General features: G+C 42.2%; 1 protein-coding gene across 1 annotated transcript in view; it reads right to left on the reverse strand.

Annotated features, from left to right (window-relative positions):
* The window catches only part of LOC122558862 (guanine nucleotide-binding protein G(i) subunit alpha-2), a 245,413-nt gene extending 222,228 nt beyond the window's left edge, over nucleotides 1-23,185 (reverse strand). Inside the window, exon 1 of the mRNA XM_043707721.1 lies at nucleotides 22,535-23,185. Coding sequence (XP_043563656.1) covers nucleotides 22,535-22,652 — 118 coding nt within the window. The 5' untranslated portion in view covers nucleotides 22,653-23,185. The remainder of the gene's footprint in view (nucleotides 1-22,534) is intronic.
* Nucleotides 23,186-25,126: the final 1,941 nt, after the last annotated feature.

Raw genomic sequence — 25,126 nt, forward strand, 5'->3', positions numbered from 1 at the left:
AAGGGGGCATAGCTTTAAATTAAGTGGGGGGTAGATATAGGACTGAAGTTGGGGTAGGTTCTTCACTCAGCGAGTCGTTAGTTCATGGAATGCCCTGCCAGTAGCAGTGGTGTACTCTCCCTCTTTATGGGCATTTAAGCGGGCATTGGATAGGTATATGGAGGATAGTGGGTTAGTATAGGTTAGGTGGGCTTGGATCGGCACAACATCGAGGGCCAAAGGGCCTGTACTGCGCTGTATTCTTCTATGTTCTATGTTCTATTATGGCTTCAAACTTGCATCTATGTTCAAATAATGCATCTATGGTATGGCTCTCTCACCCAGCAGATCCTACAAAATGACTTCATTGGAGTAGAGGCGACAGATCCACTTCAGAAAAATACTCATGACTTTTACTGCAGCATCATCTGGCAAACAGATTGATAGAACCTTGGGGCTGTTGTCTGATGACACGAGTTGGAGTCTGTTAATCCTGAAGTTAATTCTTACTTTGAGCTAGTCTTCAAGAATCTTCTCGATCTTTTCTAGATCTGATTACAAAGTTAACACAGCCTTACTTTCCATGCACAAAGTCACTTCTTGCTAATAGCAGGCAAGATGATCAGAGCTTTATTTTCAGAATCCATAAAGTAGAGATGTCTATATTTTTGGAAAATTCAGTAAGGGTGTCACTGGATTCTTCCCAATCCATGATTGGGTTTCTGTGATCCTCAACTCCACGTTTAACAAAAACTCTTAACCTAAGCTGTATCCCTGACTTCACGTCAGTGTATATGAAAAAAAACTGCTCCTTGAGAACACAGACTTTGAAGCTGCTGTATTGATTAAACAGTTACTTCTGTACTGACCGTAAAGAACGGTATTTTTTAAATATCTGTACTGCTTTATGTTATAGCTCAAAAGTGCACTGCAGACCTTTTTTATACACAAGACAAATTTACAAATTTATTTTGTCTTTCAAGAGCTTGTTTTCTAATCAAAAATAAATTTGTTCCACTTTCTTGTTGGTTACTGACTTCCCCACAGAGGTGTACAGCCATCTATTCTCAGAGAAACTGATGCTGTTGAGGGTGAACTCTTCTTTTGCCAAAACAGTCATTGAAATTTTCTGCTGATTTGTCTTCAGTTAGCTTTCTATGTATGTTGTCAGAGGTTTTGCACTGATGGTCACCAATGTTACTAATGGCACGTGTTTATCTCCAACAGGGCAATGTTCATGTTATCCAATTATAACCAATTTTTATGTACAAACATGACATTTCACAGTCACAACTATCTTGGCGAACATTAAGCTATTAACTTAAGTGTCATATTTCAACTGATCCAAAGCAAGGAGGAGTCAGAGATGTTTATACTTTCAGCTCACGTCACTGCATCGCAGTATACCTTTCGAGATATGCTGTCCTACTCACCATGAGAAATAACAGAACAGGGAGTGAAAAATGAGAACATTAGTGAGAGTATTTTGTGCAATGTCACCCGAAGGATCATGGAAATATCTCCCTCTATAAGAAGCTTTTGAAGACCAATCAAGTGAAAATTTAAAAAAAAGGTTGACCAATCTTTATGAAGAGCAGAATATGGAAACAGACCAAGCATGGCTGTGTTATTGAAATGGGGGAGGGGTAAAGAAGATTGGGATGATAAGATCCAGCTCAACAAAATGAAAATGTCAGATTACTGTCCTTTTCAAAAAGGAAATCTCTATTGTCATAAGCATAATGTGGCATAAGTGCAAGCTGGCACATTCAAGGCTTTCTGGTTTGTATAATATTTTCATTTGAAAGCTTTGTCAAAACCTGTTTGATATTACGAAGATCAATGTGATTTGGAAAGGAGTGGGCACTGCTACTGAATTTGTCTGGTGGCCTGCATTCAGGCACAAAAAAATGGCCATTTCATACAGAAGGCTACATACAGATGATTGGTATAAAAACACTTAATATTTGGTGCTGAAATGGATGCTTGAGGCAAGGAGGACCTAACCTGATCTAAACACCATATCAGGAGAGCTTCATCCTGACACCCCCTCACTAAGAAGTGCACTTACTGAAAAAATAACATGGCTCACCTACCATTCAATCACATTTCCACACTCATTATATTTTCGTGTGGGTGGACTCCTACTTAAATTAGGTCTAAATCTAATCCATCCACAATTTCTCCAGTCCCAACACAATAATTTCAGAAGAATAGGTTAAACCAAAAAGTAGTACCTATCCCTGAGCCAAATCTTTGAAGATGGAGAAAGATTAAACAACGGGGAGTCCAGAACAACGTCAGCACACTTAAAATTTAAGAAACTGGCTGAAAGCTATGGGTTGTTGGCATACTTCCCCTTTTTTTTTTTTAAAACAGTCCTACACCACAACGCCCAGTGGAAAATACAATCCGGTTGGAAGTCAAACAGACAACCACTTCCAAAAATCTGCTAACAGTAGATTCTGTTAGAAAGAAAGAACTGCCTCTGTTTCTTGTCAAAAACTGGTAGCCAGCAGGCGCCTACTGAAAAATAAAGGTCCAGGTTTTCGCTCAACTGAACTAATCACACAGTTTCTTAATGTAAACGGACGAAAATGTAACATGAAGAATGAGCATTTGATTTCTGGCAACTCGTCCTACTTCAGAGAAAAAAAAGGAAGTGAGTCAGTTCTACACAGGAAGGCCAAATAATGACGGCCTGTCTCACAGGAGATTCAGCCTCTGCAAAATGCAATATTTCTAATCACTGCAGGTTGCAAGCCATTAATGCATTCAACAGTTCCTTTTTTAGGAAAAGCACAATGTTGAAAACGATAGGGAATTGTCCTGACCCAGGTGTGGCTGGCAGCAATTTTGCTGGCAGGTGCTTTTATCTATCTCATTGACATCTGAATGACAGTTAGTCCAAAGAAAGTTAATAGTAACAACTATGAAAGAGAATCAAATTGTTCAGGTATAATGCATCTACACATGGTATTTGAAAATAATTTCAGCTTTATTCAAACCTTGAATTAAGTTGTCAGATATTTAAAATAATAGTCATATATTAATGGATGTTCCAGAGTATAGATACCATAGGAAGAATTGAAAATGTTAGTTTTGGGGGGCAGGCAAGAGGAGTCTTTTTTGATTAGCGATAACATTACGGCTATACTTAGGGAGGACATTCCTGGGAATACATCCAGGGAGGCTATTTGGGTGGAACGGAGAAAGAAGAAAGTGATGATCACCCTACTGGGAATGCACGATAGATTCCCCCAATAGTCAGCAAGAAATTGAAAACAAATTTGTAAGGAGATTTTGGTTGGAATATTGCGTGCAGTTCTGGTCCCCTTCCTATCGGAAAGATGTTGTGAAACTTGAAAGTCTTCAGAAAAGATTTACAAGGATTTTGCCAGGGTTGGAGGATTGGAGCTATAGGGAGAGGCTGAATAGGCTGGGGCTGTTTTCCCTGGAGCGTCAGAGGCTGAGGGGTGACCTTATAGAGGTTTATAAAATCATGAAGGGCATGGATAGGATAAATAGGCCAAGTCTTTTCCCTGGGGTCAAGGAGTCCAGAACTAGAGGGCATAGGTTTGAGGTGAGGGGAAAAGATATAAAAGACACCTAAGGGGCAACTTTTTCATGCAGAGGGTGGTACATGTATGGAATGAGCTGCCAGAGGAAGTGATGGAGGCTGGTACATTTAAGAGGCATCTGGATGGGTATATGAATAGGAAGGGTTTAGAGGGATATGGGCCAGGTGGGACTAGATTGGGTTGAGATATCTGGTCGCATGGACTGGTTGGACCGAAGGAAGGGTCTTCTTCCATGCTGTACATCTCAATGACATCTCGAGTTGGGATGTCATGTTGCAGGGCATTGGTTAGGTCACTATTGGAATACTGCATGCAATTATGGTCTCCCTGCTATAGGAATGATGTTGTAAACCATGAAAGAGTTCAGAAAAGATTTACAACGATGTTGCCAGGGATGGAGGATTTGAGCTATTGGGAGAGATTGAACAGGCTGGGGCTTTTTTTCCCTGGAGCGTTGGAGGCTGAGGGGTGACCTTATGGAGATTTATAAAATCATGAGTGGCATGGATAGGATAAACAGACTGGGGTGGGGAGGGGAATCCAGAACTAGAGGGCATAGGTTTAAATAAAAAGTGAAGATTTTAAAAAGGGGCATGTCAGGAATGAGCTGCGAGAGGGGACGGTGGGTGCTAGTACAATTACAGCATTTAAAAAGGCATCTGGATGGGTATATGAATAGGAAGGGTTGAGGGATATGGGCCAAGGGCTGTCAAATGGGGATTAGATTTATTTAGGATTTCTGATCAGCATGAACGAGTTGAACCAAAGGCTTTGTTTTTGTGCCGTATCTCTGACTTTATGACTATGGCTAGTGAAACTATTTTTGAAATTCTTGCAGAATCCTCAAAATATCCAGATGCTTCATTCATATTACAGTAATAGAAAAAAGGTAACAATATCAAAACTTGGCCTTCAACTGAAAACTGTCCTTAGCATTTTAAATTACAACTCTGGGGGAAAAATGTAAGATGCTAAAAGAATTTGATTGGTAGAGGAATGGTTAAATGGGTTAGTGCTACAGATCATTATAATGTAAAAAAAAATGGTGCAAAGGTGTTGAGAGGTTAAATGACTCATTCCTATTCCCTAAAGTAAAACTATATACCATTTCACATGCTAATTTTTCTGCTGTTAAGAAAGATAGTCAACATGCCCACGTGAGCTCTGACGAGGATTGCCTATTTCCAGTTTTTGGCCAGAGTATTCAGACTTTCAGTGGGAGTTCATGAACTAAGTTTATGCACTTGGTCTTTAAAAAAAAAGTTTAGATTTTCAAATCCCTCTTTGTCCTCACCTGTCCACCTACTTCCTACAACCCCCTCTGCCCAAATCCACTCCAATCTTCCAACTCTGGCATCTTGTAGTTCCCAATTCCCATTGCTCCACCAGTGTTCATGCCAGTGGCAAAACCCCGACAATATCTCCACATTCTGCCTCTACCTCTTGCTCCTTAAAATCCAATCCTTTCAGCCAAGCTGGTGAACATTTGTTGTTACATCTTAAGCTGACTGATGCCAAACATTATTTGATAATGCCCGTTTGAAACACCCTGGGATGTAGTGCTTATTCCCAAAACGTTGATTCTCCTGCTCCTCAGATGCTGCCTGATTGGCTGTGTTTTTACAGGGCCACACTCTTGACTCTGATCTCCAGAATCTGCAGTCTTCACTTTCTCCATGTTTCTTCTACAGGAAAGTTGCTATGTAAATGCAACTTTTTTGTATTTTGGATCACATTGCCTGATGGATATACTGAAGTTCAAGTTTTACAAATCAATTACAGCAAATTAAATGTCAAATTTCAAACCATAATGCCGTTGCCTGTTTCAGTTTTGAATTTAGCAAAAATTAAAGCTTGATCATTACCAGAGATAGTATCAATTCAAGTAGGTTCACCTCAATCTTTGAAGGCAACTAAATATTTATCTTTAAAGCCATTTTGTAATTTCTCACATCTCTAGATCCTAAATCGAAGATTATGAATCAGGAGAACCCCAGTTTCCACCCTGGTCTGAACAGAATTTATAGACCAGCTGAGGTGGTGTCCTTTGTGCTTTCACTCAACAGCACTGCTACAGGCCATTTATTTAGCCCTGGATCCTTGGTAATAGCTCCCAACTTTTCACAGTAGCACGATGTAGACCCTTGAACAAAATATTTCTGTATTTGGGTTTGGAGTGAACTGGATTCCATGCAGTTAAAGTTGAGAGCACATTCATGGGCAGGGGTCTCCCAGAATCCAGTTTATTTAGTGACAGCATAGCCATTTTTCTAAACCACGAACACTTTTCCACAGAAGCAAAGCTAACTTCTAAAATCTAAATCAAAGAGCAAATCTTAAAAACACAGATTTGTGCCCTTGTTATGATGCAATTCCCGGAATCCGAGCTGAAGAGGTAACTTCTCGTATACAGTATGACTTAAATCAATGCTGCCAAATGCAAGGAATCTGATAAAACCACATCACACATTCATATGCCAACCCTAATACAGAAAGTAAAGCATACTTCCAGTGAATGTTGAAAAGTACAAGGAGTGTTGATAGTAGCTATTATCATTGCCTTAAGTGACAATGGCTGTCAGCACTTCCTGAGGTGGATACCTGGCAATGTTTGTTAACTGTCACCTGGTATAAAAGCATCAACAAAATGCCAGAACGGCAGATTGGCTTTTGAAGCAAGGCCAAGGATTAGCTCGCACTATGGGTACATGCATTAATAAGCCAATTACAGTATCAAAATATAATAGCATCAGCTTCTCGAATTATCAGACTGTTCATCCAATACACAGTATGAGATGAACAAACGTTTCCTCCAATTAAATGCTGAAAACTGGAGTCACTGATTCGGATTTCAAATCCAGATTCTGATTCCTAGTGACTAACTCCATTCCTTTCCCAATATCAGAGACTAAACCAAACTATTTGCAGCTTTGGAGTCATGCATGACCCCAAGATGAGCTTTCGACTATATTCATGCCTTGTCTCCTATTTCCACTGTTAATAATTGCCCATGCCTCAGCTTGTCTGTTGCTGAAATCTCATTTGTACCTTTGTTATCTCTAGGTAACAATTCTAATTGGCTATTCCAATGCACACCTGGCTTGTATCGCGCACACTGTGATCTCCACAAATTTGAGGTCATCCAACAATACTGCTGCCTTTATTCTAATGTGTACCGTGTCCTAGTCACCTATTACTTATACTCCCCCTCAAACTGATGTTAGAATTCTCAACTCTGGGGGAAAAAGTCCAATTTTCAATTGAAGGCTACATTTTGATATGGTTACCTTTTCTATTATTGTAATATGAATGAAGCATGTAGATGCTTTGAAGATTGCACAAGTATTTCAAAATGTTCAATCACTTGTCCCCTCTATCGCTAACCTTCTCTGCAAACGTCTGACATCTCCACATTCAAATCGCCTCAAACATCCTAACTGTAATTGCTCTAATCTGGTGGCCATTCATTGTTTTTTTTTAAATTTCAAAAATATACTTTATTCATAAAATTATTTGGATCTCTATACAATGCCATTCTTGCGCGCACATTACATTGCTTTATGTACAGACATCGAAATTTATTTTTCCTATATACAAGTCTATACATTTACTATCCAGCTCTTCTACTGAGGCATGAGCAGAGCCCAAATGACTGGGTGGGACCCCTGTTCTTCTTAGGCAGGCAGATGCTACACAGTGGTCTTTCCCCACCGCATCTTGGCGGCAGCTGCCCAAAGCTTCAGCGCGTCACTCAACACGTAATCCTGGACCTTGGAATGTGCTCGTCTGCAACACTCAGTCGGGGTCAACTCCTCCAGCTGGAAGATCAATAGGTTTCGGATCGCCCAAAGAGCATCCTTCACCGAGGTGATGATCCTCCAGGCACAGTTGATGTTCGTTTCGGTGTCCGTCCCGGGGAACAGGCTGTAGAGCACGGAGTCCCGCGTCATGGCGCTGCTCGGGACGAACCTCGACAAACACCACTGCATTCCTCTCCAGACTCCCTCTGCATAGGCACATTCCAGAAGGAGGTGTGTGACAGTCTCATCCCCTCCGCAGCCACTTCGAGGGCAGCGTGCAGTGAGGCGAGAGTCCGGTCATGCATAAAGGATCTCACAGGCAGAGCCCTTCTCACCACCAGCCAAGCCATGTCTGGGTGCTTGTTGAAAAGTTCTGGTAATGAGGCATTCCGCCAAATGACTGACAGTCTGCTCAGGGAACTGCTCGATAGGATCCGCCCTCTCCTTTTCCCGAAGGGTCTCAAGGACACAACGTGCTGACCACTTCCTGATGGACTTGTGGTCAAAGATGTTTTTCTTCATAAATTTCTCCACGAAGGACAGGTGGTACGGAACGGTCCGACTACTTGGAGCGTTCCGCGGCAGCGAGGCCAGGCCTATCCTTTGCAACACCGGGGACAGGTAGAACCTCAGTACATAGTGACACGTGATGTTTGCGTAACGGGGATCCACGCACAGCTTGATACAGCCACACTCAAAGATGGCCATCAGGGTGAGGGTGGCATTGGGCATGTTTCTTCCCCCACTGCCCAGGTCTTTGTACATTGTATCCCTTCAGACTCGGTCCATCTTTGATCTCCACATGAAGTGAAAGATGGCCCAGGTGACTGCGGCAGCACAGGTTCTGGGAATAGGCCAGACCTGTGCCACATTTAACACTGACAGTGCCTCACATCTGATGACCAGGTTTTTTCCGGCGATGGAGAGTGACCGTTACTCCCATCTGCCTAGTTTCTGCCTCATTTTCCTAATCTGCTCCTCCCAGGTCTTGGCGCACGCCCCAGCCCCTCCCAGAACCAAATACCTAGCACCTTCAGGTGGTCAGTCCTGACGGTGAAGGGGTTACAGAGTTGGTCGGCCCAGTTCCCGAACAGCATGGCCTCGCTCTTGCCTTGGTTTACCTTGGCCCCCCAAGCCAGCTCGAACTGGTCACAGATGCACATGAGTCTGTGCACAGACAGCGGATCCGAGCAGAAAACGGCAACGTCATCCATGTACAGGGAGGCCTTAATCTGCAGGCCCCCACTGCCAGGAATAGTCACCCCTCTCAGGCTCGCATCCTTCCTGATGGATTTGGCAAATGGTTCTATGCAGCACACAAACAAGGCAGGAGAGAGAGGGTAGCCCTGCCTGACTCCAGATCTTACAGGGAAGCTATCTGATTCCCACCCATTGATTGAGAGGGCACTGACAATGTTGGTGTAGAGCAGTCGGATCCAATTGCAGATTCCCTCCCCAAAGCCCATTTTGGAGAGAACATCCCTCACATATGTATGCAATATCCTGTCAAAGGCTTACTCCTGGTGCTAGGCTGATGAGGCAGGTATCCACCCTGCTGTCCTGCACGTAAGCAATCGTATCCCTGAGGAGTGAGAGACACTCAGCGATCTTCCTGCCCGGTATGGCACAGGTTTGGTCAGGGTGATTCACCGGTCCCAGAGCAGACCTGGCCCAGTTGGCGATGACCTTTGACAAGATTTTGTAGTCTATATTTAACAGTGAGATTGGTCTCCAATTTCTAATTTCCTCCCTCTCCCCCTTCTGCTTGTAGATGAGGGTGATGATGCCTTTCCTCATGGATTCACTCATGGTACCTGCCCGAAGCATACTGACATACACCTCCAGCAGGTCCTGGCCAATCAAATCCCAAAGAGCAGAACAGAACTCGACCGGTAAGCCGTCGCTTCCGGGAGTTTTATTCTTTTCAAAGGACTCGAGGGCCTTGGTCAGCTCATCCAGAGAAAGCGGCTGGTCCAGCCTCTCTCGTGTTCCATCGCCTAAGACCTCCATGATAGAGGACAGGAATGACTGGGAGGCCGCGCTGTCAGTTGGCTTCGAGTCATACAGATTGGCATAGAAGGATTTGCTGATCCTTATGTCAGTCAGAGATGACATTACTGAGCCATCTTCTTTCAGGCTGCTGAGCATTGAGCTCTGTTTGTGTACCTTCTGGAAGAAGAAATGTGAGCACGTCTCGTCCTGCTCCACGGAGCGGACCCTGGACTGGAAGATTATCTCAAAGGCCTCAGAGGCAAAGAGCGAAGCTTGCTGGCCCTTCACCTCCTGGAGGTCCTCCGTGACATCGAGCCCAACGCCTGCAGCAGGAGCAGGTTCTGCATACTTTCCTAGAGCTGGGACAGTTTTCCCCGCCTCTCTCTCGTCTCCTGAACACCTTTGAGGATGAAGAACCTCTTGATGTTCTCTTTTACTGTTTCCCACCAGTCCATTGTGAACTCAAAGAGGGGCTTCATGGTTCTCCAACCTGCGTAGCCCCTCTTGAGCTCCTCAATGTTTCCCAGGGTCAGCAGCTTAGTGTTCAGTTTCCACGTTCCCTTACCAGCACCCGCTGCTCATCCTGTAGGGTGACAGTCAGCCAGCAGGAGGCAGTGATCAGAAAAGAACACCGGCTTGACGTCGGTGGATCTGACCAAGAGCGTTCGGGACACAAACAGGTAATCTATCCTTGAGTGGATAGACCCGTCTGCCCGTGACCAGGTGGATCTACGCTGCACTCAGTCTGCTGCAGGGGTGCTGAAGACGTCGTGCAGCTTGGCATCTTTGACCGTTTCCACCAGGGCTCTGGACGTGGCGTCCAGTTTACTGTCCCCCCCCGCCGGATCGTCCATCTGCAATAATACAGTTGAAGTCTCCGGCCAGAATGACCGGCCTGGATGTAGCCAGCAGCAGTGGAAGCTATTGCAGGACGGCCAACCGTTCACTCTTACCCGCTGGGGCGTACACGTTGATTAGTCTCAAGGGAGCATATCTGTACGTAGCATCAGCGACGAGGAGGCGCCCGCCCACCATCTCTTTAACATATGGAGATAGTGAAGTTGCCCCCTCGCAAAAGGATACCCAGGCCTGAGGAGTAGTTATCGTTGCCCCCCCCGACCAAACTGATGGCCATGGGCCCACAAGCTCAACCATCTCCTGTAACTGCTGAGGTGTGGCATTCCACACTCCTGCCGAAACAGGACATCGGCTTTGACGTTGGCGAGGAAGACCAGTGTTGAAACATTAATTCTTGCAATTCTTATCCCCATTTTTAACAGGTTATGAGGTTACCAGTGTTCATTTGCCGCTGGTCCTGCCCCTCCGCGGTAGCTGTCTGCATCCCAGTGGTGAACACGAACTGCTAGACCCTCACGGGGCTAAGGTAGCTGTCCAGCTCCTCACTGGGCCCATTTTCCCACACCGGTGTCATCGGGCCGGGACCAGGGTTTGCACAGTCCTGTTCTATATCTAACAGCAGGGCTGTCAGTGGGTCGCTGCTCCCAGTAACTGGAGCTGTGGGGCGGTGGGGGTCTCCTGGCTTTCACCTGGTGGAGGGGGGGGGGCGGTCTTTTCCCATTGCCTCAGGAGGTTCATCCTTTCTTGTTTGGCAGGTGCTGCCCTCCTTTCTCCCCACAGATCTCTGTCTCTTTTGTTGGTGACGACCCTCCTTGCTCCCGTCCCCACCCTCCGAAGAGCTGTCCGTGTCTTCCCCGTGCAGCTGCCGTTTCCCCCTTTTCTGGGAGGTTTTGGCGGCCTGGCGGGTTTTCTTCCTCCTGTTTTGTATAGGAATCCATTGATCTGCCTCCTTCGTTCCCTCTTCCTCTGCTGTCTGTCCTGTCGGAGCTTCGATCGGCAGCTGCCGTCAGCTCCGCTCCGGCCTGCCCTTCCTTTTGAGTGCCCCCCGACACCGTTCCCTTGCTGGTTTGTGGTGCCTTGCTGTTCTTTTGCGGTCCACCCCCGGCCATCTGCACGTAGGTGGTGGTCCCTCGTCTTGGGCAGGCCTTGTACACGTGGCCCACCTCTCCACACAGATTGCAGTTCTTGGCCTCCTTGCATTCTTAGGTCAGGTGACCCTCCTGCTTATAGTTCCGAAGATCGTGACCTTACAATCCGCCGCCATGTGGCCTGACCTCCCGCAGGTTCGGCAAACTTTCGGCTGCCCTGGGTATGTCAGGTACCCTCTGCTCCCTCCGATAGCAAAGCTGGAGGATGTTCCCACTGGCATCACCCCTCAGGGTTACCTTGACCTGTCGTTTGCTGGTCCAGATCCCGAAAGGGTCAACCGTGTCGGTGCTTTTTCCCTCAACCTGCACGTATCTTCTCAGGAACGTTAGGACATCGGTTGCTGGAACACAGGGGTTGTACACATGGATCATTACAACCCGACTCCTCTGTGCAGGAAGCACACACAAAGGGACCGCCGACAAGATGGAGAACAGAGGCTCCCCTTCCTTTTCTTTGAAGGCCTTCAGGAGCTGCTCGCATTGACATCATCTTCAGGAGCGTGAAGCAAAGTAGCCTGCCTTAATCTGGCGGCCATTCATTCAGTTGCCCATGTCCCAAGCTCTAGGATTCCCTCCATGCACCGCTCCACCTCATTTCTCTTCCTAAGGCACATATGTCATCCAATCTTTTGGTCATCTGACCTGCAAACGCATAATGTGGCTCAATGTCATACTTGCTTTCTAATGATCCTGTGAAACACAATGGAATGCTTTCCTACATTAAAAGTACAAGCATAAACTGTTGTTGTAAACAAGCTTCTGTTTAACATACAAATACCTACATAAACCACATGCATTTGACTTGGATGCACAAATGGCTGCTCAGGGTTCTTTCCGAGTCTCTATCCACTGCCCTCCTAAACAATTAAAGATTTTAGTTGGGTCTGACAAGATATTAATTGACAGGTCAAAGTATACGCAGTGTGTATGTAGGAAACAACAGAAGATCATAAACTCTCCCCAAAGTTCCTGGACTGAGCACAGGACTGCATGAAGAAATGTGATGCAGAATTCTTGCAAAAACGTGGCTCTGCTGCAACATGGCAAATGCTCGTTCCCCACCCTACATGAGCACACATTCTACCCAACAACTGGCAAAAGTGTATCCCATCGCCATCGAAAAAGGCAGTTCAAAATATATTCCAGCTATGAAAACCAATTTGGATGATCCACTTTAAAATAAAAACAAAGATCTGCATTTAAAACGGCACTTTTAGTAAACAGCGACTGTTTTAGTGTTAGGAGACAGAGGTCTGCAGATGCTGGAGATCAGAGTTGAGAGTGTGTTGGAAAAGCACAGCAGGTCAGGCAGCATCCGAGCAGCAGGAAATTCGACATTTCAGGCCAGAGCCCTTCATCAGGAATGAACAGAAAGTGTTTTGTAGTCATCAAAAAAAAATTAAGTGCAATCACTTATGCTGCTGGAAACTCAGCAACCAATATGCTGTCTGTTGGAGTTTGTTCTGCACAATATGATAACCAACAGATTATCTGTTTTTAAGATATTGACAGAGGGATAAATATTGGCCAAGACACCAGGGATAACGCTTCTGCTCTTGTCTGAAATAGCACATGATCTTTCACATCTCTGCAACCTTGCAGATTGGGTCTTGGTTTAATATCTTGTCAGCATCTGCGATAGCACAATACACTCTCAAAACTGCACAGAGAGTCAGTTCATTTTCTTTAAACCCATGTCCTGCAGTGGAACTTGAACTTGGAACCTGATGACAGACCAGAGTGGTGTCAACCCAAGACATGATTGGCACATCCACCACTGACCATCCCATATTACATTTCAAGGGAGTTCGACAGACAATACAATCAGAAAGCCCACATAAGGATTTACAGGTGTCAGTGCATTCACAGCCAAATACTCTGTGATATGCAATAGCAAATTCATTTTTCTGCTTTATACGGAGTTGCTAAATTCACTAGCTACCATGGATTTTTTTTTTTAAAAAACAGTCAAATGACATTTGTGTTAATGATTGCAATAGCCACCTCCCTCAGATATCCCATTCATGACAGCAGCGTTTATATTCGTAGCTTATTGACTTCAAAAGATGCTGTCAACAGCAAACTCGAAATATAAATGGAACACGTGATAGAGCAGAGTGACTGCGTTTACATGGTTATCAATCACTTGAATCAAATTCCCTTCCATTCCTGACGTAGGTACTTTCCACAGTCTCTCCCTTAAACAGCACAGCAAGAATGAACAGTCAGCTGTGTAGGGAAATCCTAAAAAAAATCATCCAAACTTGTACCATTTAAATCATCATGGGTCACAAAGAACTCAAAAGCACAGCCCTCTTATTGAGGGGCAGATGTTAAGAAAAAAACATTCAAAGAGGCTTTTATTCAGGAAAGAAAGGATTCTGAGAGGAAATTCTGCAAGAGTAGGATAAAGCTATGTGAGTGCTCAACCACCAAATAGTAGAGCAAAAGATTGAGGATATACACAAAACATTCTGTTAATACAGCAATGTCTATTTAGAGGGAACATTACTCAGAAGGAGATTGCAGAGATAAGGCACAGCCATAGAGAGAACTAAATATTAAACGCACTTGGGGAGAATAAATTGCCAATATACGCAAGGTCAGCAGTAATGGGTAATCAGGACCTTTCGCAGTACAGGATATGTATGAAGGGACAAATTGAAAATTATTGTATGATCAAAAAAAAACAATTCACTGAACAGATAGCTCAATAGATTTTCTTCTCAGTTTTGGGAGATTCAATAGAGCGCTGTAACAATCAAAGAAACCGCAGACTCAAAATTAAACATCATAAAATCAAACAGAATCAGCATGGCTTCGTGAAGGGAATATCATGCCTGATAAATCTATTAAATTTCTTTGAAAGGTAACAAACAGGGGAGATGGAGAGTAACCAATATTAAGATACCCAGAATGCAATTGAGAAAGGTACCACATGCTACAATAATAAGATAGTAGATGGTATTAGGGGAGAATATTAGCACAGCTTAAGGATTAGCTGACTAATAGAAGACAGAGTTGCCACAGAGATCAGTGCTGGGATCACAATTACTTATAATATACTCACAATTTGGATCAGGGAATTGACTGTTCTATAAACAGCTTGCAAAGGAGAAACATCGGTGGGAAGGTGAGTGGTGAGGATGACAGAGCCTGCAGAGAGATATGGACAGACGAAGCAAGTGGACAAACCTTGGCAGATGGAATATAACGTGAGAAAGAGTCATGGGAGCTGAGTATTATTTAAATGGGGAAAGACTGCAGAAAACTGCATCACAAAGGAGTTTGGGAGTCATCATGCACAAATCGTAAAAAGCATCCACATTCAGCAGGGAATTGGGAAGGCAAATGGAATATTGGCTATTATTTCAAAAGGAATGGAGTTTAAAAAAAAAGAAAACTCTTGCTAAAACTGTACAAGGCCCAGTTAGATCACACCCAGAATACAGCGAATAGCTTTGCCCTCCTTTTCTAAGGATATATTGGCACTGGAGGCAGTCCAGAGCAAGTACACTAGATTTCCTGTTGGGCACAGAGGGATTTTCTTACAAAGAGGTTGAGTAGGTTGGGCTTGTACTCATTTGACTTTAGAAAAATGACAGGTGACCTTACTAAAACACACAAGATTCTTCCAAGGGTTAGCAGGATAGATGCAGAAAGGTAGACTCTCCCATAAGGCAAAGCTATGACCCAAAGGCATAATTTCAGATTATGGGGATTGTCTATATAAAACAGAGATGAGGAGGAATTTCTTCTCTCAGAGTAGTGAATCTGTGAAATTATTTACCACAGCAGGCTGTAGAGGGTAGGTCATTGAGTATATTCAAGGCTGAGACTATACAGATTTTTCATCAACATGGGAATCAAGGGTTATGGGAAAACACAGAACCCTCAGATCATTCACTCAATAGGGTGAATGGCTCACCAGCCCAATCAGCTCTGCTCCTAGACCTAAGGCCTTAAGAGAACTATTACTGTCAGCCAAGCAATCTCTACAGTGCACATCAAGCTAATTTCCTAAGATTGTCAAGTTTGCTCACTTTCACTTCCCTCACCAACTCCATCCCACTGTCAGTACAATGCATTTGAGCTTTTGGTGAAGCGCTAAAAACCAGAAAGTTAGTAGGATGGAAGTTCCTTGTTTTTCAAAGAACAAATGGCAAAAGGGAGCTTACCAGAGTGAAACAGAACTACAGCATCAGAGAAGACGGCACAGGATAAACATGAACAACTGAAAGCCAGGAAGAGGGGCAGAGATATTTTTGAGAATGTGATCATGATTTTTTTGGGATAGGATGTTGACTTAAAAATCAATCTGAAATAACAGAAGGATTGCTTTGACAAATATTTGGTCAAAAGAATTCTCAAACTTCTGATTCTGAAGATGGGCCATTGGTCCTGAAACATGAATTCTGCTTTCCCTCCTCAAATGTTGTTTCTCCAGCAATTTCTAGTTTTGACCTGCCAACTTTGGCTCATCACAATACAGCAAAGTTGCTGCAATTGATTTTTTTTAAACAAAGTAACAGTTTTTATTCAGTAAAACAGAAGTATGAACATCTGTATCAAGATGGGGGAAAAGAACATTTGTCATTTCCTGACTGTGCTATTAGTCTGAAGCAGAGGTCAAGAATACAACATACACTACTTGATTTTGTTTGTTACTGATAGAAATGTGTGCTAAAGACTATGCAGAACAATTCCTGCATGCCTTAAAATAAAATTCCTATACGTAACGTGTTCAGAATTTAAAAAAAACAAATGTAATGTTTTGCCGCACAACTCATCACTGGCACCTCAAGAATATTTGAATCGCTTAGTCAGATACATCCTAAAAAATCATTCTGTAGTTTGCCAAGAACTATTACACCAGCATTCAAGCAGAATTTTGCAAACATTTCTAAGCCGTTAATTTAGATACCTCTGCATTACAGCCCTGTCCATTGAATTACTCAGCAAGTAACGTTCAGCATTACATTTTTATAAGAGAAATTAGCAACTGCAATTCTCTTAAATTTCTAATTGCACAGATTACAGTTCATATATTAACTACAAAGGAAAACAATTATATTCTTGATCCAGGAAATCTATACTATAGAAAACAGTGTGGTCTTGTTCCTGGAGATCCAAATTCCATTTCAACTAGTTATGTATTCATTTGTAATTTACTATTGCCTACAGATAATTCTGTTGGAGGAGGGAAAAAGCAAGCCAGAATTGTTTTTGTCAATGACATTGGCTGTCAATCCCTTTTACAGAACTGCCATATGTTCATTTATGTTAATTATTTACTTCAATAATCATACTTACAATTTTATAGTGCCATTCACAATCTGTGAAAGGCTCTTTGAAACACAGGACCAATGCTACAGCTTGAAACCAGCCAACAATTGCTAATGAGCTCTTTCTCCAAGGGGATCACAACAGAACAGCCCAAAATTCATCCACACCAAACAATTATACACATGAAACACTTCTGGCTTAGAGGCCAGCCATCAGAAGCAGGGATCTGTTAATTTTCTTCCTGATTTAAAAATCAGTAAAGATCAGCATCCTCACCCCTCAAGTGAGATGCCAATAGTTTAAATCAACAACAGATCAGAGATATTCCAGCTCTGCTGGTCAGATACTAAAAAGTAAAGTCAAACCTAATTTTCTAATTAAATTGCCTCATTGCCTTGTCAACTGTGACTCAACTGGTAGCATTCTTGCTCCTGAATCAGAAGGCTGTTAGTTCAACAGGACTTATGCTTGGAAAAATAACAAGGCTGATAGATTACTGAGAGAGAGTGTTACACTGTTGGAGGTGCCGTTTTCCAGATGAAACATTACACTGAAGTCCTGTCTACCCTCTAAAGTGCAAAACAAATCCCAATCGAAGGAGGACTAGATACTCTCTAACGTACAACCAATATTTATCTCTCAACCATCAAAACAAGAATCCATTAGTCAGTGCATTACTGTTTGGGAGAACTTGGTCACTTGAATGCATCTCAAAACTATTTCACTGGTCACACGGATCACAGATATCCAATGGCTGTTAAAAGCGCTATGTAAAAACTATTTTTCCCCCACTAAAGCAGAAGCTTGATTTAGTTTCAATGTACAAATCAGGAGAATAGTGGTCTGTTAACTCGAGCCAGAACAGCTCCTTTAATAATTAATTGATTGTTAACCGACAACTCAGCAGGTTCCTGATGAAGGGCTTTTGCATGAAACGTTGATTTTCCTGTTCCTTGGATGTTGTCTGACCTGCTATGCTTTTCTAGCACCACTCTAACCTTAACTCAGTAGGTAAGTCAATAGAAGACAATTGGGTCTAGCATTACAAGTTTCACATATCATAATAGTTTATAGAACAACTGGTCATTAGAATTTTTCCCCTGCTTCAGCACATCAACATGTTCACACCAGCTATCCTTAAGCCAATATTAAGCTACAAACTTGTCACTGAAGTGATAAAACATTTTCAATCCATTTATGCCCATTGTACAACAGAACACTTACAACTGTAATGAGTACCACCACCTGGATCACCAAGATAAATTTAAAAAAAAACTTATAAACCATGCTAAATAATTTCACTTTTGAGTTTGACTACTCATTCAACGAGAAAACGTTGATGAGACCAGAAAACAAATCAACCCAAGCAAACTGACATTGGTGGTGTAAGGGAAATGAGTTTCTGCACAGATCCAGTCACTAATTCATGCACACTTCAGCAATCTGATCATTTCAACTGCATCTGTTAATTCAATTCTTTCACATTGAATTCCAGTGTCATTGCCCATTGTTCAAACCAAAAAATGTTCGAACATTAGCTGAAGGAAAAGGTGAAGATATTATCTCAGTAATTTATACTTACTTTTGTGGTCTATGCTTTATTTAACAAAAGGAGTTTTCACTGATGCTTGCTCAGGCATTTTGATTTTATAGCTTCACAGTTCAGTATTTATCTTCTCAAAGTGCTTGGTTTATATCAGACTATTTCACAGCTCAATATGAATGTGATGTTTCTGAATATACAAGCATAACTTGACTGCTGTTCATAACAGAATCTTAAGAACCTCAACTGTGCATGCAATCTGTTTTGTAATGAAACAGATTGTTTTCCCCTTCCAAATGGTTACTAAAGGGATTCATTCATCAGTTTCTTTTTAAATAATTCTCACCTTCCAAATTTTTCTCTGAAACAGTAAGTTTTCCTCTTTTGATCATAGATTTCACAACAGCAGCATCAAGATCACATCACAACCAGTGAAGCAGAAGCCGTAACTGAGGATTCATTAGATAATGGCAGTTTGTTCGGTGTCTTCCTCTCCCCCCACAGCAAGACCACAGGGTAGCATCATATGTTTCTTTCCCCCTGTACATTTGCTTCTTCTGGCTCTAAATCCATGAATCATTCTACATCTCTCAAAGAGGCCACAGATTTTGCCTGACAAGTTACTTTTGTTTTAAAAAAGTATATACACTTCCAATACAAGAATTGTCAGGTGAGTGACCACTAATGGGAAGTTACTATTTCATGGACAATAAAATTTAGTTGAATATGTTTAATCTAAATATTCTCCTTCTCAAAGGTGATCGGGAGGCATGGAGGAATGTAGAGTGGAGGGTAAAATCAGATCAGCCATAACCTTATTGATTCTGCTCTGCCATTCAATGGACTAAGTAGCTGCCTCTTGTTCCTTGTTCATACTTTTCAATGTTCCAAAGTAAAAAAATCAGGATGGGTAAGGAGACACAATAATCAAACAGATGCAGCAATGATCAAAACGTGAGGATGAATTGTAATCAATTATACCATCTGGGTCTCTACATATCAACACATTATCTTTAAACAAGCTTTCTAATTTTTCTTCATTCTGGTCCCATATTTTCCAAAGGAACTTAAGAACCGAGCAACATTATATAGTTTATTTTTCATTGTTATATTATTTCCTTACCGCCTCAAACCACAACTGATTCATGAAAGCAAGTCACACTAAAGGTAATTATGAGACAATGAGATTTTTTCCATTCCCCACAACATAACAATAAAATGTTCACTCGTTACCTTTTTAAAACGGATGCAGTTAAGGACCATGATCTCTTGGTAGATTCAAGTATTGTTTTGCAAGCATTCATTACGTTGTAATTATTTCCGTGAAACATGTTTCATATTGTGTATATTATTTTAATTACTGAAACAATTTTGCTTTAAATTCCTTTGACAACATTCAAATTGTAAACATCCTAAATCCAAACCACACGAGACTAATTAGCACGAGTGCAGTCTCCAGCTGCACTGGAAACAAACCACAGAGGAATACACAGCACCTCTAAACCCATCCTTTCCATTTCTTCAGCTAATTAAGTTTACCCATTTACCAAATTAACCTGTTATCAACAGAATATGCTGTAAAGAATTGTGAAGGAAATGTGTGCCTCACTCACTGGCATTACCAACTTAATTGCGCATAAAATCAAATGAAAGATGCACAGATTTAATAATGCATAATAAAATATTTACAAATCTATTTGTACCCAAAAATTAACTTAATGTTTCATAATAAATTTTGCATATCTATAAAGAAATGTCCTTTTCCCAAACAGCTAAGCACAGTGTTGCAAAACATGTCATTTATAGATCTTACGTCCAACTACAGGTTTATTATACCAGTGTCCTACTTAATATCACTCCGCAGATATGTAATGAGTTAAGATGCAGAATCACAAGGTTACGTTCACTTTATTTTAATTCGTACAATATCAAGTTCGTTTTAACCATTATTTCATCTCCTGTGAACTTTCCACCATGGGAGTTCCATATCAAATTCATGACCTACATCGGATTACAGAGTCTATGTTGGTGTTTGTGCTCCACACAAGCTCTCTCCTGCTTTACATCTTCTTACCCTAGTCTTTGATTAATTTCTCCCACGGGTTCAGCATTCGAGCCACTCCGTTGGTGAAGATGTTTTTCCTCAATTCTTTAATGGTGTTTCTTGTGACCATTTTATATCTACTGTAACTAATTTTGGACTCACCATCAACTGAAATGTAATCCTTTAATGTAATCCTTCATAATGTTTAAAGGCCTCTAACAGGTCACCTCTCAAATTTCTATTTTCTGGTGTAGAGTTCCAGCCTATTCCATCTTTGCTGCTAATGAACACCTCTCAGTGCAGGGATCACCCTTGTAAAATTTCAACAGGATTAACCAGTATATGTCTAGATCATTTTTATATTCTAGAGACCAGAATAGGAATACCTTTGAATTCTATTTCTCCAAAAAAAAGATCCTGAGTGTTTTTTTTAAATGGCTTTGCTGCTTTATGTGATTTGTACTCCTTGATTCCTTTGCACTTCAATCCCATTTGGTCTCATTTTTCATGGCAGTGGCAAAATACATTTTGCACTGCTGTATTCCATCCTGGAGATATTTTAGAACAGTGCAGAGAGGAACAGGCCCTTCCTTACATGAGAATAACAAATCTTCATCCCTCATGTAGCATTAGTTCTTCATTGCTTGCACTACAGGCTTCTTCTTACTGTTTTGTGACAAGAGCGAATGCAAACGTGACCAGATAAATTGTTCACAACAGGAAATTATACAGTGCGCTACAACACCGCAAATGTCACCTCACTCTCTGAAGCTGGCTCCACACCCAAAAGGCGTTTTTTTGGGTGTGTTTGAACTCAAAATCTGTTTAATTAAAACCTCTCAATCTGTTCCTGTTAGAAAACCCAAGGGATCTTTGAGTTCGTGTTTAGGTTAAACCCCGGAAGACTGTAACCTCCCAAAATCATGTCCAGGCTGCCACAAACCACTGAGCAGCCTCCATTTGAAAATGTTGCCTTGGCCGGAGACTCCTTGTGCGTTTATTCTTCCTTCATTTCTGAATGGCTGATGCCACCTAAGTTTATATAGCAGGCGCTATGTAATTGCAAGCGGCTGAAATGAAGTGTTTGACTGTCCCGTGCGCCTGCAACTTTGTGGTTATATAATCTTTCAACAAGTACTCCTCTCTGAACAACGGTATCACTTTTCAATGTGTTTTTGTCCCTGTGTAATTAGGGAAACGTATAGCATTAATTTTGCTGGGTGTACAATTAAGCAGGCGAAAGTAACTAGCAATGCAGGCAGCCTGCAGTTGTGAATAAGCTGGAGAGATGCTTATTAATCACGGTCAGCCGCTAACCATCATTCCCAGTGGATGTCTGTCCCCTCCTCTCCTGCTCCAAATAATGCGATCTCTCCAATTGATCCTTAACACAGGAGAACGGTACAGGCAGAGGCTGCTGTTGGACTGTGTAGAAATGTGGGGCCCTGCCTTCCCTCGATTCTTCTCCACAGCCCTTCCTTCCCCTTTTTGTCTGAACTCTACGTCAACAGGCACGAACTCATCGTCGAAGTTCGCAGGACGGAGGGAGGGGGGGAAAATTGCAGAGATTCTCATCTAAACCCTGACGACATCATCTCTGCATCTCCAGAGTTCACTCTATCGAAAAATCCAGCTTCCAATACTGTAAAGTATTAGAACGACCCTGGATTTACTTCAAAGGCAGATTTCTTGAAAAAAAAACACAACAAGTGCTGTAACTGAATAAACGCATAACATAAATGCAAGAAGCAATGACTCCGATTTCATGGGGGGTAGGTCAACACGAAATCAAAAATTTAAATCGACCCTAAGTAGTAAGAACTCTTGGCAGCACTAACGATGAGGCGTTTGAGTACAATTAAAAAAGGTGTGTATATAAATATAACAATGGGCAAATGCATTTCTTAGAAATAAGGTACTCAACTTCATCGCAAACCAAGCCCTTACGGAATAAGGCAGTTTGTGTCTTTTTTTTCCAGAAAAAAGGTCTCTTTCATAATATTCAAGGGCCTGCTGTTGAAAAATACCTTGCTTCATACAACTTCCGTTATTTTTGTCTGCCTTTCCTCCTACCCCCTCCGAACAGTATCGGAGTGTTTTGTTCAGGGACGAGATGAAACACACAATAAATCGTGGTCAGTTTTGTCATTTTGACTGTGGAAAAGTTACATTGTGATCACACACTGATCCTTCACTCGCACTCCCTTCTCTCTAGTTGAAATGTAGCGACAATCTAACCCAGCCACAGAACTACCCATCAAGTCAAATAGGCAGAAACATATCAGCTGTGAGATTCGACTTACCCAAAAGTAGCAACTTCACTTCTCGAGCCGCTTTCTCTCCGTCCTCGCGGAGATTCTTATCAATCATTTTCGATCGCTCGGCAGCCGCCTTGTCCTCAGCGCTGATGGTACAACCCATTGTCAGTTTCAAGTCGATTCAATTCTCTTTTTGTTGTGTGTGGATCTTTGACAAAGAAGTCCTCCCTCTTCTTGCAAATTTCAGCTTCCAAGTCCTCCAGCGAAATGTCCAGACGACGTCTCCAAAAGAAACTTTATGTAGATTATATATGAAAAAAAGACGTCCCTCTTTTCTTTTGGCTGGGTTGGCTTAAATGCAAAGAAAAAGAACTATGGAGGGGATTTAGGTTCTGGTCTGAATGGCTGATGATGGATTTTTTTAAAAAGGCACTGAGCCCCTGTGTCTGCGGGGAAGAGCTCGGTGCCTGTAGCACTCTGCTACTCCACCACACCCCAGTCCAGCTCGCAACACACAGGCACCCGGATGGCACTGGGACAAGGCGTGGGCTTGCCGTGCGGCTGGGAACTGTAGTTCCTTACCGCCACGCCCACCAGTTTGACACCTGGGCTCAGGAACTACAATTCCCGGCATACCTCTCGCCCCAAGGCAACATGATTGACAGTAACGTTTTTGCTGCAAACGAGCTGGTCAGTGTCGCTGAAAATCTGGTATTTCTATTATAGCTGTCCAAAGGAGAAAAAAAATCAGCATCCGTTAATTGTTTCACTGCGTGCTATTGAGTGCAACAATAAATACATCATTTCGTTTGAAATTCCGTGCACGCTGCACAGCCCTTGTTTCACTTTTCCTGTCTTTCAGTGTTTAGTATTCATTACCTTTTCCTTTCAGTGCCACTGTTGTATTTGTTCTGCAGCTAGTCGAGTGACTTGTTGCTACAACAACAGGGTTCTGACAGCCGGAAGGCGACGAAATCCCCAAGAATGAACCAATCCCGAGTTCACCGGCTGTGTTAAACTCAGCAAAGATAAAGCAGGAATCACACACATTCACTGACTTGTTCACACATGGAAACAGTACACAACCATCACAATACAGGCACCAGCATGTCTATTCAGAAAAAAATACACGCAATCATCGCCCGTTCAAAATGCAAACAACTACTGGTAACTTTCTCTTGGATTATATAAAACAAGATAAAAACGTTTGAAACCCCAGCTGCCAATCGGACGTCGGGAACAACTGTTACATTTATGTTTATGTATCAATAAAGATGACGGTCTCTCCTGTCGAGAAAGAACGAGCTGGGTAAAAATGAATTCTGCTGCATTTGCTTAAGAAAGACTTGCATTTACAAAATGACGTTCGCAGAATTGTTACAGCGCAGAATAAGACCATTCAGTCCATCGTGTCTGCACTGGATCTATGACCTAGTGCGAATTTGCGTCCTTTTCCCCTGATTCCTACGGACCATTTCTTTCCAAATAATCATCTAATGCCTTCCTGAATTCCTCAAGTGAACCTACCTCTACCACATTTCCTGGTAGCGCAGTCTATAGCCTAACTACTTGCTATATGAAAACGATTCTTTCTCACATTGTCCTTGCATCTTTTGTACTTTTTTTCTTTTACAAGTGGGAACAGCTTCTCCTTACCTGTTCTATCAGCCAGTTTAAGATTTTTAAAACCTCTATCAAATCTCCTCTCAATGTTGTCTCCATGGAGAACATAGAACATTACAGCACAGTGCAGGCCCTTCAGCCCTGATGTTGCGCTAACCTGTGGAACCAATCTGAAGCCCCTCTAACCTACACTATTCCATTCTCGTCCATATGTCTATCGAATGACCATTTAAATGCCCTTAAGGTTGACAAGTCTACTATTGTTGCAGGCAGTGCATTCCACGCCCCTACTACTCTGAGTAAAGAAACTTACCTCTGACATCTGTCCTATATCTATCACCAAAATATTCCATTCTCGTCCATATGTCTATCGAATGACCATTTAAATACCCTTAAGGTTGACAAGTCTACTACTGTTGCAGGCAGTGCATTCCACGCCCCTACTACTCTGAGTAAAGAAACTTACCTCTGACATCTGTCCTATATCTATCACCAAAATTGCCAACTTCTTCATTCTAACTCATAACTTAAGTTTCTCATTCCTGAAACCACTCTTGTAGATTTCTTCTGCATTCTTGAATGAATCTAAGATGTCATTCTTTCAAATGCATTTATATATTTTCTACAATATGACATCCATAAATGTACATAATGCTCTAACAACTTATATAATTTCAACATCACCTCCTTGCTCTTGTACTCTATGCCTCTATTAAAGAAAGCTGAGAACACTGTATGATTTACTAATTATTCTTTCCATCAGTCTCTCACACAGACCCAGAATAACCCAAAGTTCTTCATAATCAACAAAATGATATTTAAACATGTAGTCAACTTCATAGGCAAATACAGCAGCTTACTGCCAAAAAGCATTGTAACAATGAATGAATCTGTCTTCATGGTGAGGGGACTTTGATTGATGAATGTTATCTTAAACAGAGGAAGAACTCGCTGTTTTTTACACAGAGAGTAGTTCTTATGTAGAATCAACTGGCAGAGAAAGTGGTGGATGGA

This window comes from Chiloscyllium plagiosum, chromosome 18, assembly GCF_004010195.1.
Source record: "Chiloscyllium plagiosum isolate BGI_BamShark_2017 chromosome 18, ASM401019v2, whole genome shotgun sequence".
Lineage (NCBI taxonomy): Eukaryota > Metazoa > Chordata > Chondrichthyes > Orectolobiformes > Hemiscylliidae > Chiloscyllium > Chiloscyllium plagiosum.